The sequence below is a fragment of the Chenopodium album genome, chromosome 8 (assembly GCF_948465745.1).
Source record: "Chenopodium album chromosome 8, dcCheAlbu1.1, whole genome shotgun sequence".
NCBI classification, from domain to species: domain Eukaryota; kingdom Viridiplantae; phylum Streptophyta; class Magnoliopsida; order Caryophyllales; family Amaranthaceae; genus Chenopodium; species Chenopodium album.
This window is the reverse complement of record NC_137841.1, coordinates 75843610-75864090: the sequence shown is the minus strand read 5'-3', so window position 1 is coordinate 75864090 and position 20481 is coordinate 75843610. Positions and strand designations below refer to the sequence as shown.

The 20481-nt window shown below is 30.8% G+C and overlaps 3 protein-coding genes across 3 annotated transcripts; 2 read left to right on the top strand and 1 right to left on the bottom strand.

Annotated features, from left to right (window-relative positions):
- Window positions 1-3457: 3457 nt before the first annotated feature.
- Window positions 3458-7644, top strand: LOC145642452 (4,5-DOPA dioxygenase extradiol 1-like). Its single transcript, XM_081693637.1, has 3 exons — window positions 3458-3967; window positions 4972-5342; window positions 7166-7644. The coding sequence occupies exons 1-3, from the start codon at window positions 3698-3700 to the stop codon at window positions 7353-7355; spliced, it is 831 nt and encodes a 276-aa protein (XP_081549763.1). The 5' UTR covers window positions 3458-3697; the 3' UTR covers window positions 7356-7644.
- Window positions 7645-11629: 3985 nt separating this feature from the next.
- LOC145556762 (LOB domain-containing protein 15-like) lies at window positions 11630-13887 on the top strand. Its single transcript, XM_081618410.1, has 3 exons — window positions 11630-11767; window positions 11950-12217; window positions 13052-13887. Exons 1-3 carry the CDS (start codon window positions 11754-11756, stop codon window positions 13592-13594), a joined length of 825 nt encoding a protein of 274 aa, XP_081474536.1. The 5' UTR covers window positions 11630-11753; the 3' UTR covers window positions 13595-13887.
- A 2514-nt stretch (window positions 13888-16401) lies between these two features.
- Window positions 16402-18047, bottom strand: LOC145556761 (peroxidase P7-like). The gene is made up of 4 exons (XM_081618409.1): window positions 17776-18047; window positions 17395-17588; window positions 17129-17294; window positions 16402-16993 (listed from the first exon to the last, which is right to left on the bottom strand). The coding sequence occupies exons 1-4, from the start codon at window positions 17996-17998 to the stop codon at window positions 16602-16604; spliced, it is 975 nt and encodes a 324-aa protein (XP_081474535.1). The 5' UTR covers window positions 17999-18047; the 3' UTR covers window positions 16402-16601.
- Between the last annotated feature and the right edge of the window lie 2434 nt (window positions 18048-20481).

Sequence of the window (20481 nt, the reverse complement as noted above, 5' to 3'; positions counted from 1 at the left end):
ACGTGCCTAAAAGTTTTGTTGCAAGTAAAAGAAGACGGAGGGCATATGATTTTGGAAAAAAAAAAACAGTGATGCCAAAGGAACTCAATTTTTTTATTTTGGTTTTTTTACTAGTTGAAATAGTCAGAAATAGGTCAGGTTAATAGAATGAATATTAACCAGTTTCCTAGAATTGTCTTGTAACAACAAGTATTTAGTATTTAAAATAATCCCTTTCAATTGCTCATTGGTCTTTAGAGGGTATGAATTCAATTGTAAGATAAGCTTATGATTTAAGTTCAAATAACATCGATCAATTTTTGGTTACTAAGCTCAAATAATATATTTTCAAGTACATTAACTAGAAGTTAAGTAAAATATGTTCTAAACACCAAAAAAAAAAAAAAAAAAAGAAGTAAAATATGTTTAAAATTCATAAGCTCAACTAAGATAAATTCAAGTACAAGTATTAGATTAATCCAGATAAGTTGGCCTAGATAAGTTAAGGACTAGCTAATATGTTGATGCTATAAGTTTAGGCCAGGTAAAAATAAGTTAAAATCAAGACAATATAAGATAAAATAATAATAGGCTAGGAGTATAAAAGGTGTATGCCTTGAAACTCACCTGAATTTTATTTAACAAATCTTAGCCTTATATAAATATAAATTAATCAAGACAGTAAGGACATGTTTCACATTTACTGAACTGAACAAAACTGATTAGAGCCGAACTAAACTGAATAGAGCTGAAATGAAAATTTTATGAGAGAAGGAAATTAGGATTTGCACTGAAATGATTATATTGAAGCTGAATTGAACTGAACTAAATTAAAATTAAGGTGAAATGAACATGTCCTAAGACTGAAATTCAAATAAATTAGTGAAATTTAGGTGAAGAAAATGCTATCTTAAACAATAAAAACCATTTTCATAATAATTTAATTACAGCCACACAAAAATTATTCAATTTTAAACAAAATCATCTTTTATCATAAAAAAACATTCTCTGCTAAGACAATATTGAATTAAAACTATTCTTGGTATCAACTTTTTTTGAATAAAATCTATAGTATCACCTAGATATATACTAAATATGATATTATTAACGACCCCAACTATAATTTCTGCCTGAAATTGATTTGTTTGACAAAGTTCCCGGAATTTTTATGACATTCCTACCAAAATGTAGCCTCAAAATTAAATGAGTAATGACAAATTTATTTAATTAAAAGAAAAAATTAGGTGATGAAATCCTATGATAAGCAATAATCCGTAGATCGTATTTTGTCACATCCATATAATTGCATTGATACATTATTGTATTTTTGGCCACAAAAAAATTAATTCATCATTAAATTAGAAAATAACCAATCAAAAGATAATAGCTGGATGAAACCCATCGTACGACTAACCACTTGCCACGTTTTATTAATGTGGTAGTTGACGTTAAATAAATCCCAAAAATGGGCAAGTCACAAATGCACGTGATTGATTGTTTCACACCTAATCGGGAAAGATCCAAACTCGTTTTCAATTGGTGGGCCTTGATTAAATTATTTAGTGATTGATGAGTTGAATCAAAATTGAAATAATTAACCTAACTTCAAAAATCTTTTCTCTCCTTCTTTTTTTTTTTTTTTAATTTTTTTTTTTTTATTATTATTTTTTTTGTTTTGCCATTCTTCTTGTCATCTTACTAATAATTGTTTCACTTTTTTTTTAGAATAATTGTTTCACTTTAAACCGCCCTCATTTACCACATTTAATGGGTTGCTTGTACGTGTAAATAGGAAAATTATGGTTGATTCACGGGAAAACAATGTAAGAAACTATTTACTCCTTTTGCTTAGCCGGAGTATTTTTTTTTTTTGTTTTGAAATTGCTTAACCGAAGTACTTAATGCGTAGTATGTAGTAATAATAATTATTTTAGGTGTACAAATGTACAACATTCAATATTTTGTAAAACTTTATTATCAATGTTTCAAACCTATTTAATTAGACTTATTTTTCACAAATTTATCTGATTTAAACTCATTAACTCTTTTTTGAATTTATCTATCTAGAAATATTTGAAGATATACCTAAATACCTAATAGAGTCTTAATTGTCAAAAATTTCCATTTAATTAAAATGAAAGCCATAGTAGGTTTTAAAACCTTAATTTAATTGAGAAATATATAAACTATCAAATTATTATTATTATTATTATTATTATTATTATTATTATTATTATTATTATTATCAAAAACAAAAGTCATACAACCTACAATAAATTAGTGGGAAGCCGAGATACAATCTGGGCCCCCACTCCTCTAGCTATAGCAAATCCTACCCTAGTGAAGATATGAGCTGCAGCACGAGCCCCAATGTCTTGCGTCGTCGAGAACCTCTGAATCCGCTTCAGTAACGCAACAGCCTCCTTCTCTAATTCCCCAAGCGAAGAAAAGGAGAAAGGAATGAAACCATATCCAATCGCCTGACATCGAGCTTCATACTTAACCCGCTTCCGATGAGCAGCATCAGCCACAACCCGCCCAGGAATAAAGTCAGATAGCCCTGACTGTGTCAAAGGAGAAGACCCTGTCAAATCAATACAGACATCGCGACCACGATCCCATGAATAAAGTAACACATCCGCAGGTCTGAGGGCCTCGTCGTTCCCTCCAGCCAACCCAATGTCAACCTCTTTTCTCGCTGAAATCCCAGAACGATAACAAACATCAACAAGGGTATCCCGAACAACATTATGCCGATGTTTATTATTATTATTATTATTATTATTATTATTATTATTATTATTATTATTATTATTATTATTATTATTATTATTATCTTTTGTTGTTGTTAGATCTTATTATTATTGTTGTTTTTTTGTTATTGTTATTATTACTTGTATTATTGTCATTATTTTTCTTGTTATTGTAATAATGAGTACATGGAATAAAAGTAAATACTTTGCCAATGATTCGACAAAGTTATTCATATCCGACTTGAAACTCTATCTATCATAGATTAATTAACTTGATTTGACTAGATTCGAGTACCAATGTGATTAATGATTGCATAATGTACATATTAGATATAATCATTGTAAGCGAATTGGTAATAAAACCAAATGACATAAAATTAAATCCGAACAATTCTTCACTCGGACATGACCTGAGTCTAATCTGATTAATGGACCAATTTAACCAAAAGATCGAAAGCCCGTTTGGGCTAGAAGTGTGGATGCAGCATAAGCCCTCCTCATACCCAGCGCTTAATATTCCACTTGAAAGTGGAGGTGGCTGAGATTCGAAGCCGTGACCTTTATATCACGCTGGCTCTGATACCATGTTAATGGACCAACTCAACCAAAAGCTTAAGCTGATGGTTGAGGCCCAGAAATATGTTTTATACTCTATCAAATCCAAACAACCCAATTGTAATCAACATTATTGATAAAATGATATGGAACATTAAGGAGGGGAAATCAATTGTGCTAAAGATCTTTTTCATGCCATATTTAGCAACATTCAATGCCATGACCCCGATAGGCCCCCCATTGATTCCGCCACTGGACTTCGTGGTGAAAAGCTGGTAGACACCATTGTTATAATACCCTCCTTTGCAACCTAAACAGTTCACCTGCAAATTCACAAGAAATCAGCAGAAGAAGAAAAAAAAAACCCTAGTGAATATTATTTCTTAATTAACTTCTACTTAGAAAAAATCATGAAAATGGTTGTTGAAGAGGGAAAAAATAACGAAATGAAATTCAATGAAACCTTCTTCATAACCCATGGAAACCCAATTTTGACAGTAGAAGACACACATCCCTTAAGGCCATTCTTTGAAACTTGGACTGAAAAAATATTTTCGAAGAAGCCGAAGGCGATACTTGTGATCTCCGGTCACTGGGAAACTGATCATCCTGCTGTTAATGCTGTTCATATCAATGATACTATCTACGATTTTGATGACTATCCTGAAGCCATGTACAAGGTAATAATTTTTTTTTTTTTTTTTACAAAAAAAATTACAATATTTACTCTTTTATTATTTATTTTTGTGTTTAATGTAGTGGCCTAGTGGGTACATACATACTGTCAGGCTCAAGATAACAATATATGGTAGGGAAAACTTAGCTTGAATAATTAGCAAATATTCGGAAATTTGAAGATGTGCCATAAAAAAAATAAAAATAAAATTAAAAAAATCATTAGGTTTTTCCATGCATTTTAAGTAATCTTAATATGAAGATGATATTTACTTATATAAATTATCATATTACACAAGGTATCTTTCTTTCTTTCTGATGGTATATATATCATTATTATTTCCATGCTTTTCTTTATTAATTTTGCCCTCTTCGGTTTCACCTTGTAGGGTTGCTATAAAAGGAATATGATCGATTTATTTACCTTATCAAAAGTGGAATAATTAAGCTAAATCAAATACTTAATTTTTTTTTAATCTCCTGTGATTTTACCATACATTTCTTAATAATAAAAATAATATGATAGATTATTAATTAACTTAGAGCTGCATCCATCACTATATAGTTAAAAAACATGTTTGCTAATGTTAAATTTTGGGTAAGCCTTGCTTATTACTACTTTTGCATCATTTTGATTTTTTTTTTTTTTTTTTTTTTTTTGGCATTATTCTCAGACCTTAATTTTGAATTAATAAGTCTTTCATGGACACGTATCAAAAAACGTAAATGTTAAAAAAAAAAAATTACTACTCCTTATTAGATTTATCTCAATAATTTTAAATAGATTTTTTTAATTTAATTAATTTATATTTAATTATATTAATGGTTCAGCTTGTGCGTTGACAAACATAAAAATCATATAATTTACACTGATGTGTAATGTTGCATCTAAATTGACCTTATTTGTTGGTCTAATCATTAGGCATGCACTTATTTAATCATTGGCAGTTAATGAATCCTTAATTTGTGGTTGGAATAATAACATAATTTTTCATTTGGTAAAATCCAGTTTAAGTATCCGGCTCCCGGGTCTCTAGAATTGGCAAAAAGGGTGCAACAACTACTCAACAAATCCAAGTTCGAAACCGTGCACATTGACCAAAAACGTGGGCTTGATCATGGTGTATGGGTGCCTCTTATGTACATGTATCCGGAGGCCGACATCCCGGTATGTCAGCTCTCCGTTCAGCCGAAAATGGACGGAACGTACCACTACAACTTGGGGCGGGCATTGGCGCCACTGAAAGACGAAGGTGTACTCATCATTGGTTCCGGAAGTGCAACACACCCCTTAGACGAAACGCCTCATTATCATGGTGGTGTTGCTCCTTGGGCTGCCGAATTTGATTCTTGGCTCGACACTGCTCTCACTAATGGAAGGTAAATAACTTCAAACCTTTTTTTAACCCGGTTAAATATATTTATTTTACAGTAAAATTTATATACGACGGTTGTATTGTATATAAATAATAACTGTATGTCCCCTAATAAAGAAGTACGACAAATCTAAGTAAAGATAACATGTTAGATACATCGTTATCATGTCTTTTGTTTATTTGTTTAACCATAGCAACATGTCACGTAGTGTCATAATATTGGTTGTGGCTAGGGAGATATCATTATCTGTATACTGTACTTATTTTTTGTACAATTTTGGTGTCTAAAGGAAGCCCATCACCTATGTCGGCTATTCTTCCCCAATGATTTGTTGTGTTGGTAGGACATTGAAATATTGAATTGGGAACCCTTTGACATGATATTTGAGCTACTATGACCATGTTTAATAAATGGTGGTGATTGAAATTACAATATTCAATTTATTATTATTATTGTCAAAAACAAATTAAAGTGATTTATCATTTTTGGATTTTACTTACCTTACGTAGTCAATCTGTAAAAGAAAATAATTGGTAATTGGACTTTTCAAAAAAATTGAAAAGTTGCTCTTGGTGACGTGTCTTGTTAATAAATAATAATAATAATAATAATAATAATTTATTGTAGGTTGTATGACTTTTGTTTCTGAGATATAATAATAATAATAATAATAATATTCAACGTATTTTTGAGAGCCTTTGTAAAAATGTCTACAAGTTGAGATGAATTCAAAACATGAGAAGGAGATATCAAGCCTTCATTAATTGCATCATGAACAAAGTGACAATCAACCTCAATGTGCTTTATTCGTTCATGAAAAATGGATTCTTTACTATGTATTAAGCTGACTCACTGTCACAAAATAACTTAATAATAATAATAATAATAATAATAATAATAATAATAATAATAATACAACCTGTTAGGTTAGTCAAATCGATCATATTTTTTTGGTTTAAATTTTAAACTTTAATGAGATAATTATTGTAATAAATGTGAGAAAAGAATAAATGCAATCGATAATTAGAAATGACAAGCACAAATAGATTGATGTAGACCTTATTTTTTGTTGTTTATGCTGATTGTGAAACAATGTCTGAATCGATTTTCCCCTTGTTTATGTCTTCTTTTCCCTCATCTTTAGACAAAATCAATGAAAAAATGGAAAAAAAATTCAAAAAAAGTTGACCCCCAATAATAGGGATTTGTTGATATGTAGCAACTAGCAAGTACATTTATTGATAGGGCTTTTTACTTTTTTGGTTGGAACAAAATGAATGATAGGGTATTAGATTTTGGGTATGATATAAATGGTTGTACTCGTATATACTTATTCCTCCATTCTAATGATTATGTTAGATATTATTAGATTTATCTCAATGCATGTCTTGTTTTTAATATCAATTATTTTTTCGACCAAGATATTAGGGCTGAGTAATACTCCGTATATAAATATTGATGGTAATAACTAATAAGTCTTGGCTTAAAGATCGTGTATGTTAATTAGGAAAATCTTTATTGGGACCAATAATGGAGATTTATTTATTAGATGAATAAAAATTATAAATTTCGGAATTTATAACTAAAACAAGTTTAGATCTAAGTAACTATTGCTCTGGTACATAATTGTACTGTTCTTATTTTTTATTTTTTACTTTTTATGCATGCAACCCTCATGGTTGCATTGAGGGTTGTATTATGTAGATTTGGAGCTAAATTAGAAAAAAATAAATGAAATATAACATTCTTTACACCAATTTGCATATAAATTATTATGCATTCATAAATCTTATAACGAACTATACAATTTGTTATCTGGTTTTTAGGATTGAAGAAGTGAATACATATGAAACCAAAGCTCCAAACTGGGAATTAGCACATCCGTTCCCGGAGCATTTTTATCCATTGCACGTCGTCGTTGGGGCGGCTGGTGAAAAGTGGAAGGCTGAGCTTATTCATACTAGTTGGGACCATGGCACCCTATGTCATGGCGCTTACAAGTTCACTTCCAGTTAATTTTTCATTTTAATTGTACCAGACTACCAGTTATACCTTGTGTGCATGTAACACAATATTGATCGTACATTGCGTTGTCATGGTTGTCATCGTTGCTGTATCATTTTTAGTCCCTTGTATTCTTTCCGCAATATATTGTAGCATTGATTGTTACGTTTCAGAGTGAAATTCTACATGTTCACTTATGTATCATGTATTATTGTATACGTAGTTGTATTTTGTAATATTGTGCAATCTCCTCAATTTTGTTGTATTTTAATGGCTTGGTATCGTGGATTTATGGTGTGTATATTGACTCGTCTATTGTTTGAGAGTTGATTCAAGTATTGTCGTTTAATTTGCAAGTGTTGTAATTTTTTTTATTTTTTTTTAAAGAAAATGGACCTGCATGCCTTTAAATTGCATGTGGAATAAACGTACTTTGAGAGGATTTAGTTGGACCAACATATTATCGAAAATCATATTTTGTGGTGTTTGTTTGCTAACTCAAGATTTTCTTGTTATCCATAGATTAATAAGTCTTGATAATTTTTTCTTGGTGTAATTTTCATAATTCATATACGACTATACTAGTACTATTGCAAAACAATACTTACAATTCAACTTTTAAAAAATATTATTATTTGTATCTTTCTTACATTATTTATTTATTTTTTTAATCATAATTATTGTCATTTGTATCTTTCTTACTTCGTGATTTATGTACATAGTTAACTATCAAATTATTTTACCATTTATGCATCTTTATTTTTTGGCCATGACTTGCACTCAAAACCCTAGCTAATACTAAGTATATGTACTCCGTATATATAATGATATAATCCTATGTAGATATTTCGTATAATATTTGATACAGCTTGTTTTGTGTGCGGCCGGCCACACCGTGTAGCCACTTAAAGTAACTTATATAACATTGATTAAGTAACCCGTATTAAAAAAAAAAGTAACCCCTATAATACGATCGAGTAACCCCTATAATACTAACCGAGTAATTTTATAACAATGACAAGTAACCCCTATAAGTCTATAACACTGATAAAGTAACCTCCACAACACTAGCGAAGTAACCTTTATAGCGGCTGGCCACACAGTGTGGTCAGCCACATATAAGACGAGTAAGATACCCATGCATACTCCTATAGTCCTATGTCGTAGTCATTTTCCATATACAAGTGTTAAACTCATCTATAATTAGTCATTTTCCATACATTAAAAATTAAACTCTTTAACTAATTAAGCTCAAAACCTAAGAAATTATATTGGGTACGAGCGAGAAGATTCTGATTAGATGCTGATGCTGGCCCTACTGTTGAAATCAAAGTCGCCTTACCAATGCAAGAGGTTGTAGGTTTGTTCACGTTTTTCCTGATTGTACCAGCGTCAAGCATTTCAGGAAAAGTCTAATCATTAATTAATGATGGGATGATTAATCATGAGTCTAGTTCTTAGCTTAATTAATTAGTTTAGCATTACATTTAGCCTAAATTTTATCATATGTTAAATTCAATGCTGTTACTAAATTTATGTGTAATATTGTCACAATTCACAAAAGAATGAATAGTAATGTAGACGGAATTTGATATTTTGGGTGCTACAAGACTTTAACCAACTTAACTTAAGAAAATGTTCTGTATTTTTACTTGAACAAAAAAAAAATACATTTTGTTAGAAGTTATGTTGAATATTTTCCTTAATATATACAATACTTTTTATAGTCCTTTATTTGGAAATTTGGAAAATGATACCTACGGAAGTAGTGAAGTACATAGTATAAGGCAATAAGCACCTTTAGTTTCAATTACTGTTTAAGGGAATAGCTCAAGTGGTTAAAGTTTTCTTCTCGATTCCAGATAATTATAGGATCGATGGCCTATCTCAACAGAAGTACTTAAAATCGAAAATTGCATCGATGGATGGAATTGGACTTAGGAGTGTAGGCCTACTCAAAAAGTAAGTGAATGGACTTACCCTAAAAACGCTGGACTGAGTCAGAGTTAGAATTGGGCCATGTTAAGATAAATTGGGCCTAAAAGTCCAAATTACTCTCTTCAAAGGTTAAGAACAAAGCAATAGTCATGTAGTGGCCCAATTGATGAAACGAGACAGTAAATGAAGAAAGATGATTTTCACGAGAGAAAAAAAAATCAGTAAACATAGGCACAAAATACGGGTCAAACAAGAATTGATAGTTTGATTTGCTTAAAATGAAAGCAAGATTGTACTTCTCCACGACTTTTAGCTTATTTAATGCCAATGCTAATATAGTTATCACTCGCTCTAAGTATATATTGAAGACTATCGTGTCATATTTTAATTAGTAAGACATGATTCATTTGGTTGGACTCTTACGAAGTACTGTATTATTTTGTATCTTAAAAATTTTAAATTAGGACGTTTTGAGGCTGGTGTACAAGTTCAAAAATTAATCCATGTAACTAGCTTACTAGGTTTAGGTTTTATTTTTAAAAGGTAAAGGCCAAAGGGGTATCTTACATTCAAAGATATGCATTTGAGGAATTCTATGTATTTATACATGTATTTATTCCATGTTCGTGCGTAGTTCATGTACCCAAATATAGAATTGTGTAATAATAGCAATATGTCTAATCTATTATTACTATCAAGGGAGTAAAATTATTTATGATGTATGTATAGTGCTTACATTAAACCTAAACATTAAGCATTGATCAGTAATAAATCAATTATGTGAAGATTGCTTAATAGTACGAATAAATCTGGAGTAGGTGTGTAAGGTTGAGAGTTTAGGTGCACTAAAATGTTATAGTTCTTTCTAGCTAATTACTTGTACATCAATTTAATTTAAGTTGAAGACTCTTTCTAATTTGTTAATTTATACAAGAATTATCCCCTATTTGGATAAGCAATATAATTGGTTAAACTCGTATGAATATTTACATATAAGTGATATAACATCTAATACTGTCATACATTTGAATGTATACATATTAGATACACCATCTAACACGCTGATGCATAAAATGCACGCCGCAAAAGTTGCACCCATGTACTTCCAATACAATACAATGTGTAAAAAAGAAATGACAAAAAGGTACACTAACGTACGCGATTAGGTATACATAATCAGTAATTATATAGGGAGATTAATTAATCTAGCCACATTTCAAAGTAAGGTGGCGGTATCTACACGGGGATGTTGATATTGATACATACAAATATATAAGGAGTATTAATTTCGTTTTCGGAACTAGATCCCAGATTGTGATGATTTTAATGAAGGTGGGTTCTTGATTTTGACAAGAAACTACTACTACTATTAATAATATTACATTACACGTATTCTCTTAACAAAGTTACTAATTATGTAACTTTTTTTTATCACACGTATATTACTCTATTGATGATTAATTGGGTATTCTCAAGAACAGTACGTAATAATAATGTACGAGTAATACGGTGTTAAGTTGTTTGTGATATTCCGATTTCCAATATGTTTGGGCTCTATAAACGGATGCTTCAAGTAGTATACTTGCTACTATCTCCAAGCACGATTGATTGTGAATTGATGTATGTGTTAGTTTTGTAATTAAGTTCTAAACACTTAACTTAGGAAACTACACTAAGTTTTTCAATAATTTTTGGTGTTAAAAATTATGAAATTTTCCTAATAAAATTACGTGTAACTTTTGTTTATGTTACATCAAAATGTGCCTTAAATTAATCAATTAGTCGCCAGTCCCCTTTCAAGTAAGGATCAGGGGTCTTGAATGTCCGTAAATGAACTAATTCATCATTAGTAAACCACGTAAAATTTGTATTATTCTTGTATGTTGATTTTTTTTTTTCATCTATTATAGTAGTTTCAAAAAAGAAGTAACTAATCAACAAACTAAAGGTTTGTTTTATTCACTCAAATTCTACGCAATATTTCAACTTACCCATACTTATTGTAACTTGTTAAACAAAATATGGTTCATAATTGAAAGAGCCGTTATAGAAACCCTGGGAGCTAGTGTCTCTCATTAATTGCTATTATAAGCTTTCAAACACATCAAATTGATTATGATGTAATATCAATAATATGATAATTAAGATTAATTATTGTTTGCTCACTAATCCTCGTACATCAATCAAAACAGTCAGTTCACCAACAAACACAATTACAATACAAACAAAATTCATCTTAATAAAGCCAAGTTTCTAATAATATCCCTAACTCATGTATAGTAATTAATTGGACTTATATTATATTAAGTTTGGTCCGCTAATATTATCCTTGTTCACTAATGTACTAACTTCAATTGTTAGTAACTTACCTTTTAAGCACTTGTTTCCCTTTCATTTTCCCCTTCAACACCAACTTTCTCTCTCTTATTTCTCTCTCTAAAACCCCACCCTCCATACCTTGAGCATGCCTGAATGTCCAGAGAAAGGTATACAACTAATATACTCACAAATTAATTTCATAATGTTATTAACTCATTTTTGTTACATGTACATATATAATGTACATAAAAACCATATAAATGTATATATACATGCATAAACATAAATAAATTTTGAAGAATGAGGCTATATTTTTATTTAATTAGGGTGTTACCCAACCTTTTGGCAGGGAGAGATTTGATGAGATAGGCAAGAAGATCAAGAGAGATAACGATGCGATTTCAAGAGGAGGAGGAGGAGGAGGAGGAAGGCGGCATTTTCAATTAGGTCCTCCCGGAACACTTAATACAATCACCCCTTGCGCCGCGTGTAAGCTCTTGAGGAGAAGATGTGCTCAAGAATGCCCCTTTTCACCTTACTTCTCACCTCATGAGCCTCAAAAATTTGCCTCCGTTCACAAAGTTTTTGGTGCTAGCAATGTTTCTAAGATGCTCATGGTAATTTATTATTGTACAAACCCTAATTGATTTTCCCTCCTTAATTAAATTTTTGTATCATTGTATGTTAATAATTAAATTAATTTTCTCTTCACAAACCCACCTAGAAAAAGCCAATGATTTTATCATCTTAGCAAGAAGTATATACTTTGTATAGGTTGGTAATGCCTTCCAAAGATTTTGTCTTAATTTTTAGTACTTGTTTTTAGGTACATAATGCTAGGGATTTATTTTCATATAATTTATCAAGAATTTGGGGAAAGAAAAACCCTCTCAATTATAATGATAATTATTATAAATCTAGCTTTGCAACTTACAAGTATTATTCTTGATCTCTAATCAAAGTTCAATTGAATTAGAGCCAAATAATTGCATGTTTTTATATGTCAAATTGTGTTTTTTATATCCTTTAATTTCTTGTTGTGTGCAATGTTTCCCTATAATTTGGCACATTTTTTTTCCTCGCTAGGGGATTGGGTCCTCCAGGAGAAAAAAGAAAAAACCAATCAACCTTAAAATTATTCACCGATATAAATCTTGACCTAAGCGTTGCAAACTATTAACAATTTGTTCGTCTAATCATTCACTATCTTCAATGAACAAGGAAGAAAATTTGTAGGGATTATATAATTAATAATTAACACATCAAGAATCAAAGATATCCAACAAATTAAAGTTTATAAATTTATTTAAAATTTAAAACTAGCTATATTATAAATCCAACAAATTAAAGTTTATAAATGCATTTAAGATTTAAATCCAAGGCATTACCTAGAAAATGTGATAATCCAAGGCATTATATATATTTGATGTTTTTATGATGAATCTATATAGGAAGTACCAGAGAGTCAAAGAGCGGACGCAGCAAACAGTTTGGTGTACGAAGCAAATGTGAGACTTAGAGATCCAGTTTACGGTTGCATGGGTGCTATTTCAGCGTTACAACAACAAGTTCAACTTTTACAAGCTGAACTTAATGCAGTAAGAGCTGAGATTCTTAAGTACAAGTTTAGAGATACTAATAATAATCATAATCATAATCATAATCATAACAATAATAATAATATTAGTACTTCTACTAATAACAATAATAATAATAATAATAATAATAATCCTTCACCCTCTTCTCATCATGATCTTTCTTTCTTTTCTTCCGGTGCCCCGGTGTCGGTTTCTGTAGCCGTGCCACCACCACTAACACCATCCATTCCACCCCCTTCGCCGCCTCCTCCACCACTACCGCCTCCTCTTCATAGTATTCCACCCGATTCTTCAATTTCTTCTTCCATGTATACACATGAACCATCATCATCATCTAATCCTGATCATGATCATTTTAGCTCCATTTCTAATGAAAACATTTCCTACTTTGGTTAAACATAGATCTTAAGGTAACCAAGATTGATAACTTCATTATTAATTAATTATTATTATTAATTATAATGTAATAAGATGATCAAGGATTATTAAATCCAGGTTCTAGCTTTAAGTTTCTTCATTGGAAATTGAAGCCTAATTTGTTTATGTAGAGTGAAATTGATGTAAAAAAACCCTTAGTGTGGTATAATTATTCTTCCTCATAGAGATATTTATGGTTGAGGAATAATTATTTCTTTTTGCATAATTTGTATGTTACACATTGATACAAACATTAAATTTAAATTATGAAAATCACATTGTTTACTACTCCTATTTGAGCGTATGTGCTATATATATTTGATTTTTTTGGCATATAAGATGTATAATATACATGTATTTAATTTTAAATCTGTTATACTTTAATCAATTCAAATAGATGAGTTCTACAATACGAGTATTTGGTTATATACCTGCTTATACAATATTGTACAGATCAATTGAGCGTATCTGATCCATTGCAAAAGGCTTTGTTGATGTGCCTTTGTTACATACAGGTTGATTAAGTACTTTTAAAAATGTTGGGACATGTAAGAAAGAAAATGGATAGTGTTGCTATATTTTGACCTACTAGAGTTTTTTTTTTTTTTTTTTTTTTTTTTTTGAGAGAGAAGACCTACTCGAGTTAGTAATAAGATACTTGTATAAATATTCAATGTTATGAAATTCATAATATTTTTGTTTCATATACAATTCCGATCCATTTCTTTATTTAATTTAATAAACTTTTCTCTAATGTCAAAATTAGCAACCCTAACAGCGAAAAGTAGCAAGAGCAAAGTAAATAAACTTTATGTACTTAAATTAACAAGTGAGGTTGACTAGTCTAAATGCATATTCATTTATGTTAGTAACTTGTGTTGTAGAGGCAGATTGAACTTTCAGAGTTGCATTTACTTCTACTTTTCTAGTATTAGCTTAATTTCATGAAATTAGGTACCAATGCATGCTATTGCCATGTTTGGAAATTGAAGCTTATGAATTAAACTTTCAGAAAAAAAAAAAAAAAAAAATGTTACTTTTGCACGTGTGAGGGATTGTTTCGTGCCATGATTGTTTGTGCATTTTTTATTTTATCAATTTCCATTTGATTTTGTTCTCAAAGAGGAGGTCGGCTAAAGCTTTGCTTGTATTTTGGACAATGTTGCATTAACTTTCAACGTTGTCAACCCTCCAACTGTCAATACAAGGTTATTACTTATTAATATGCCCAAAATAAAAGAAATTAAAATGTCAAAATATATATATTATTGTAATGAAATTAAAATTGCGTTTTCCATACATTAAAGGTACTTCGATATTATTGTAACACCTAAGAGAAAATATTTATGCAAAAACACAATCCTAATGAAGATGGTGAAAAACTCACATTGTAACTTTAAGGTAGCAAGTTCGTGCTCCATGTATGTCCATGTGCTTAGTAAGGAATTCTCTTATACTCTCAGGCGTTAATTTGTATATCCAAAATGACTCACATCGATTTAGGTATAAGCTTAATGGACTATAGTATTACTAAACACCTCATTGTGTCAAAAAAAAAAAAAAAAAACTCATGTCTTACTTAGACCAAATACAAATCATCATTACACATTAGTAATGCAATAGGGTTAGGTCCAATGTCATGGTTGCTTGACATTGTGGTATTCTCATCTCGCTTTCGCGTTATCTTCGTTGAGTTTGCTTGTCTGTCTATAAATATACTCTAAACTATGAAACAAACTTTGTATTCCATTAATGATTTTAAAAAAAGGATTAATATGTTTTGAGAAAAAGCAAAAAGTATAATGTGAAAACATACTTACTAGGCCTCCTTCAATCCACTTAATTATACAATACACCTTCAACGTACCAAACTTTTTCATTAACACGATTAGTTGCTCCTGAGGCCCAATATTATGGGCTCTTGAAGCCCAAATGATAACAGATATTTTCAAAATTAGCCCTTCTATTCTTAGAGAATACTTGACGGAATTGAGGCCCAAACCCAATGTAAGTTGGCCTTTCTAAAACTGAAGACTCCCTCCATTTGATTTTGCACAATTTACAAATTCAACTTTACCATGATTTATTTTTTCTATTTTATTAATGCAATGTTATGTTATTATGAATTACTTGATGTGTTCAAATTTTTATTTTGAATATATTTATTTTTTATACTCTGTACTATTTTTATCTATGGTTAAATTATAAGGATTTGTGTAATGATATACATACTTTTATTTTTTTTAGTTTGCCCTAACTAGTTTACCGAAATTTAGCTCCGACTACATCCGGATCTGACCCGGGTTGCACACCTTGGCTTATGGTGGGTGAGTCTCGCAATAAGAGTTTTTACATAAGGCTCGAACTCAAGACTTCCCTTAAGCGGCATCAAGCTACTTACCACTTCAGCCAACTCTTGTTGGGTGCAATGATATATATATACATTAATTCAAAATGTAACTTGAAAGGGGAAAACTTAAACTAGATGAATATCAAACATCTATTCTAGTACATTTTGGTATGTACTCAGAATTTTGAAATTGTGACTTCAACTGCAAATAAGGTTCATTGCAATATTCATTTTTTCTTCTTCAACAACCAATATAACCTACTCTGCTTGTCTTAAGCTCAGGAGTAATGTTACAGACTTGTTTAATACAAGAAATTTTTTTGAAGAGCAATTTATAAGATTTCACATGACTATATTTATACTACTTGTATAATTTAAATCACGAAAGATGGTTAATTAAGTAAAGATTATTGTATGAAAAGTCCAGATAATGCAATTAACAAAGAAGCATATTGTTACATTTGATATTTTTGAAATTTCAGAAAAACAACTTCTACAATTGTGAAAACAGAATGAGAGTTTCAAACACTTAAATTGTACAAATCTTGCTTAAATAAAGACTAATAAGGCATTTATATAAGCCCCTTTAAATCAAACTACAACAAAATCATATCACCAACTTCCTAATTGATTTAATTAGTTAGTCTTCCTACAGTTCTTCCTGATCTCACCATTGGATCCAGTAAGCGGCTTAATGTCACCCATTTTGATCATGGCTGCAACGAAATCGGAACTAAATCTCCTAGGGTTGCTGCTGTAAGTTTGGACAAGCGCGTTGGTGGAACCGCCACTGAACAACTGTTGGTCAGAGTGTAGAAGACCCTTTTGGTTAATGATGTTCTTGTAGTAGTTGTTGTCAAAGGAAGTTGGGGTTTGGACATCTAAAGGTGCTAAGTTGTTGTCCCCTGTGTTATTAGTACTTGGACAATTTGCTTGCCTTGTTTTCGCAAATGCCGAATTAATGTTCTTTTCGTTGTAAATACGAGTCCTAAAGCTGGTGCATCTTGCTTGTCCAATGGTGTGTCCGCCTACAAAAATAATATTGCACCATTAGCTAAATAAGTTATGACTAAGTCACGATGGACTGTCACATGATAGTGTGTGAATAGTGTTTAATAAAAAAAATGTTGCAATCATTAAAGAATGGAAGAAGTGTGTTGTACCTGATAAAGCGACCATTTCAGAGGAAGAAAGGCCTTGCTTTTGGAAGCTAGAGATAAGTTGGCTAAGGCTAAAAGTTGGTTGTGGGATGTCGTTGTTAGCAGCGGATTGGCTAGCTGTCCTAGCATCCCTTCTGCCTAGCTTTACATTCCAAGTTGGTCCTCCAAGCTACAATAATCAATAACAAAACTAAGATCAGGCAACGGATCACAAATATGGGCATTATTTAAGTTTCATGATGCAGTTTATCATTATTATGTATACTTACACCAACAACGGAGTCTCTAGCTGTGATTGCTAATATATCAGCACATGAGACAATGCCCGGACAAGCTTTCTCTACCGCTGACTTAATTTGGTCAATGACTTCAAATCCTCTAACTGAGCCATTATTGGGAATTGCCATCTTCTCACCCGTGAAAGTAGATGTGTCGTCTAGTAAAAGTGATCCATCACATCCCGGTTACATTTGTAATGTACACATGTTAAATATAGATTTTAATAATATTAGTATTGTATTGACACATTTCTACAATACATTTATGCTTCCTTGGATTCCCATGAAGTATTTACTATTTATATAATCACGTGTTAACATGTGCATGCAAATGGCATTTGAAATAAGACTATTATGCTATAAAGTTTACATTGACGAAGCAATCGTGGAAGAACAAACGTAGGAGAGAAGCACCCATCCTAGCCTCTTTTCTAATAGCAGATTGTACGACAGATTTGACAGTAGAATCGAGATTGGGACACGATTTCGAGTAGAAGTTCGTGGAGAGTTGGGCATTGGTACTACAAATAGTAACCAAAAGAAGGCAAGCCACAATTGTGAGGGAAGAAGAAGAAGAAGAAGAAGAAGAAGCCATGATATATGATTTTTGAGTTAGCAAATTCACAAGTTAAGCAAATATTGCTAACAAAATAAACTAGGAAGTGTGTTTGAAACAAGCTGAGAAAATGCATGTATTTATAGTAAATCTTGTTCTAGTAAAGTTATCTCAAGGTTACATTAATGTGGGACCCTAATAATTTATTTAGTTTGCAATTGCATGCGATAGTTCTTTGAACGTAGTATAAAGAGAAATAATTGGTTGAAAAATATAAAGGTCAAAACTGTAGTCTAAAAATCAACACGCCATAATTATACAACTGTTTTAAGGACTTTTTTAGGACAAAAAAAAAGAGACATATACGGCTTGGTCAATGTATTTTCGGTGTAAAATTGTCAAAAGTTGGGACCTACTTTACTCGCACACCTGCTGAATCTAACCAAACAGAGATTTGGTCGACAAGTAATTCAGAATCAAGGCTTCCACTTCTTGCGGATAAAATTTTAAATACGTAGTATGGAACTTTGACATTGTCACATATTCACTTAATTTGTACACCTTGGATTTTTATTTACGATTTTGTCACTTAATAAACATATTTTATTTATTAGTGCGATAAAATGGGGCTCCATTCTTTCTTTATTTACGATTTAAGTAAGAGATTTAAAAACTTCAATTGAAAAAAACTTGAAACCTTAAAATTTTGGCCCTTTACTCTTAATGTTGTTTGAATTAATGAATACTTTTGTTTTTATGTCAAAGTAATACTCGTATATTATAAATAAATAAAAAATTACATTTCATTATATATTCAAATTTTAGAGTTCTTGAAAAGTTTTGAAGTAGAAACATAGTTAGCGAAGTTAGGTCTAATTTCTCTGAATAAAATGGGCTTATCATGTTCCATGTTCGCCCATTATTTCAATTTTAGAAAAGTTATTTGGCTCTATTCTATGCTTTGGATATTGTTAAATTTTCACTTAGCTTGGGAGTGATCTCTAATGTTTTTTTTTTTTTTTTTTTTTTTTTTTTTTTTTTTTTTTATATATATATAGAGTTAGCTCCTTCGTTATGTTAAATCACTAGCACTATAGTTGACAAGACAATTAGGCTATATGTAAATTTGTAGCTTTGTGAAAAAACAAAATAAGCAAAAGTACTTATTTTTTCAACGACCTAAGGCATTTGTCAAAATTTGATCCAATGAATATAATTGAATTGCTAACTTGTAACAATAACAATCAATAAAATGGCGGTACTAATAGAGACTTTGGGTCACTCAATTATATATAGTGAATGTTATCCTTTTGCATCGGCCTCTTTGAGAAAATTCCAAAGTTGAGAATAATATAGATGATCTTAAAAAGCTACAAATGTAAGAGAAAAAGAAAATTCCAAAAGGTGAAAGACTAAAACGTAATACTTCTACTTCATATGTTCCATTCGCCTTCCTGAATATAATGTTAAAGTAGCTCATATTTGACATTTTTAAGCTCATAGATTGTAGAATCTTGACCAACTTTTTATTTCCTTACACTATGATGAGTGTTATGTATTTAATTTAATATTAAAAACCGTAGAATTTTGAGATGATATGAAATAGGTTTGAGCAACCCGAATGAGGAGGAGGAGATCGAGTTTAGTCCACAAACAATGTTAAGGAGATCCCATACTTAAACCAATTAGAAATAGTAGGGGTAACTCATCTACCTTATAAAGTGAAACTGTTTCTCCTATTTCTCCAATGTGGGACACTTACAAGTGGACAACAATGGGTTTCAACAAAAATTCTGTTATAAATGAAATTTAAATTATAAATAAATAATTTTAAAATTTTTAAAATTATATATAGACCGTGAAGAATTATACTTCATTCGTTCTTTTTTTATTGCACCATGAGTGATTTTACGCTTGTTAATGCATTAGTTTGCCTATTAATATCTTTAATTACACTTTTGTGAAAAGGAAAATGGTAAATATACCCTTAGAGCTATATATAAGGAGCTAAAAAAGGAAATATTAAGGATAAATTTACATTAATCACACCGATTTGCTAGTGATTTTTTCATGAATTCCCAACTTAATTCCATTTTGTCATGTATAGCCTACACTCCAATCTCTAATTTTGCATATCCTTAAATTAAACCGGTGTCCGAGCTGTGTTCCACCATTTTGCCCTCAAAGTAGACTACTACAATTCAACGTTGTTAGGAATTTGCACCTTATAAGAAAGCAAAGTTGCTAGGAACCACAAGCAATTGGATCGGAGTGGAGGTAGCTAAGGGAGATCATCTACAATTAGGTACTGTCTCATAATTTTAACACCAAAGTGAAAATATTTACGAATTTAAAATACAATAATAATAATAATAACCAAATCGGCATACATGCATTGATGCATGTCCTTAAGTCACATAAGAACGAGGATATACATATACAATCAATTAGTCCTTGTTCCTTCCCTTGTGTAATAATATACTATAAGGCGCTATATGCCTATATGCACACACTTGGAGTGT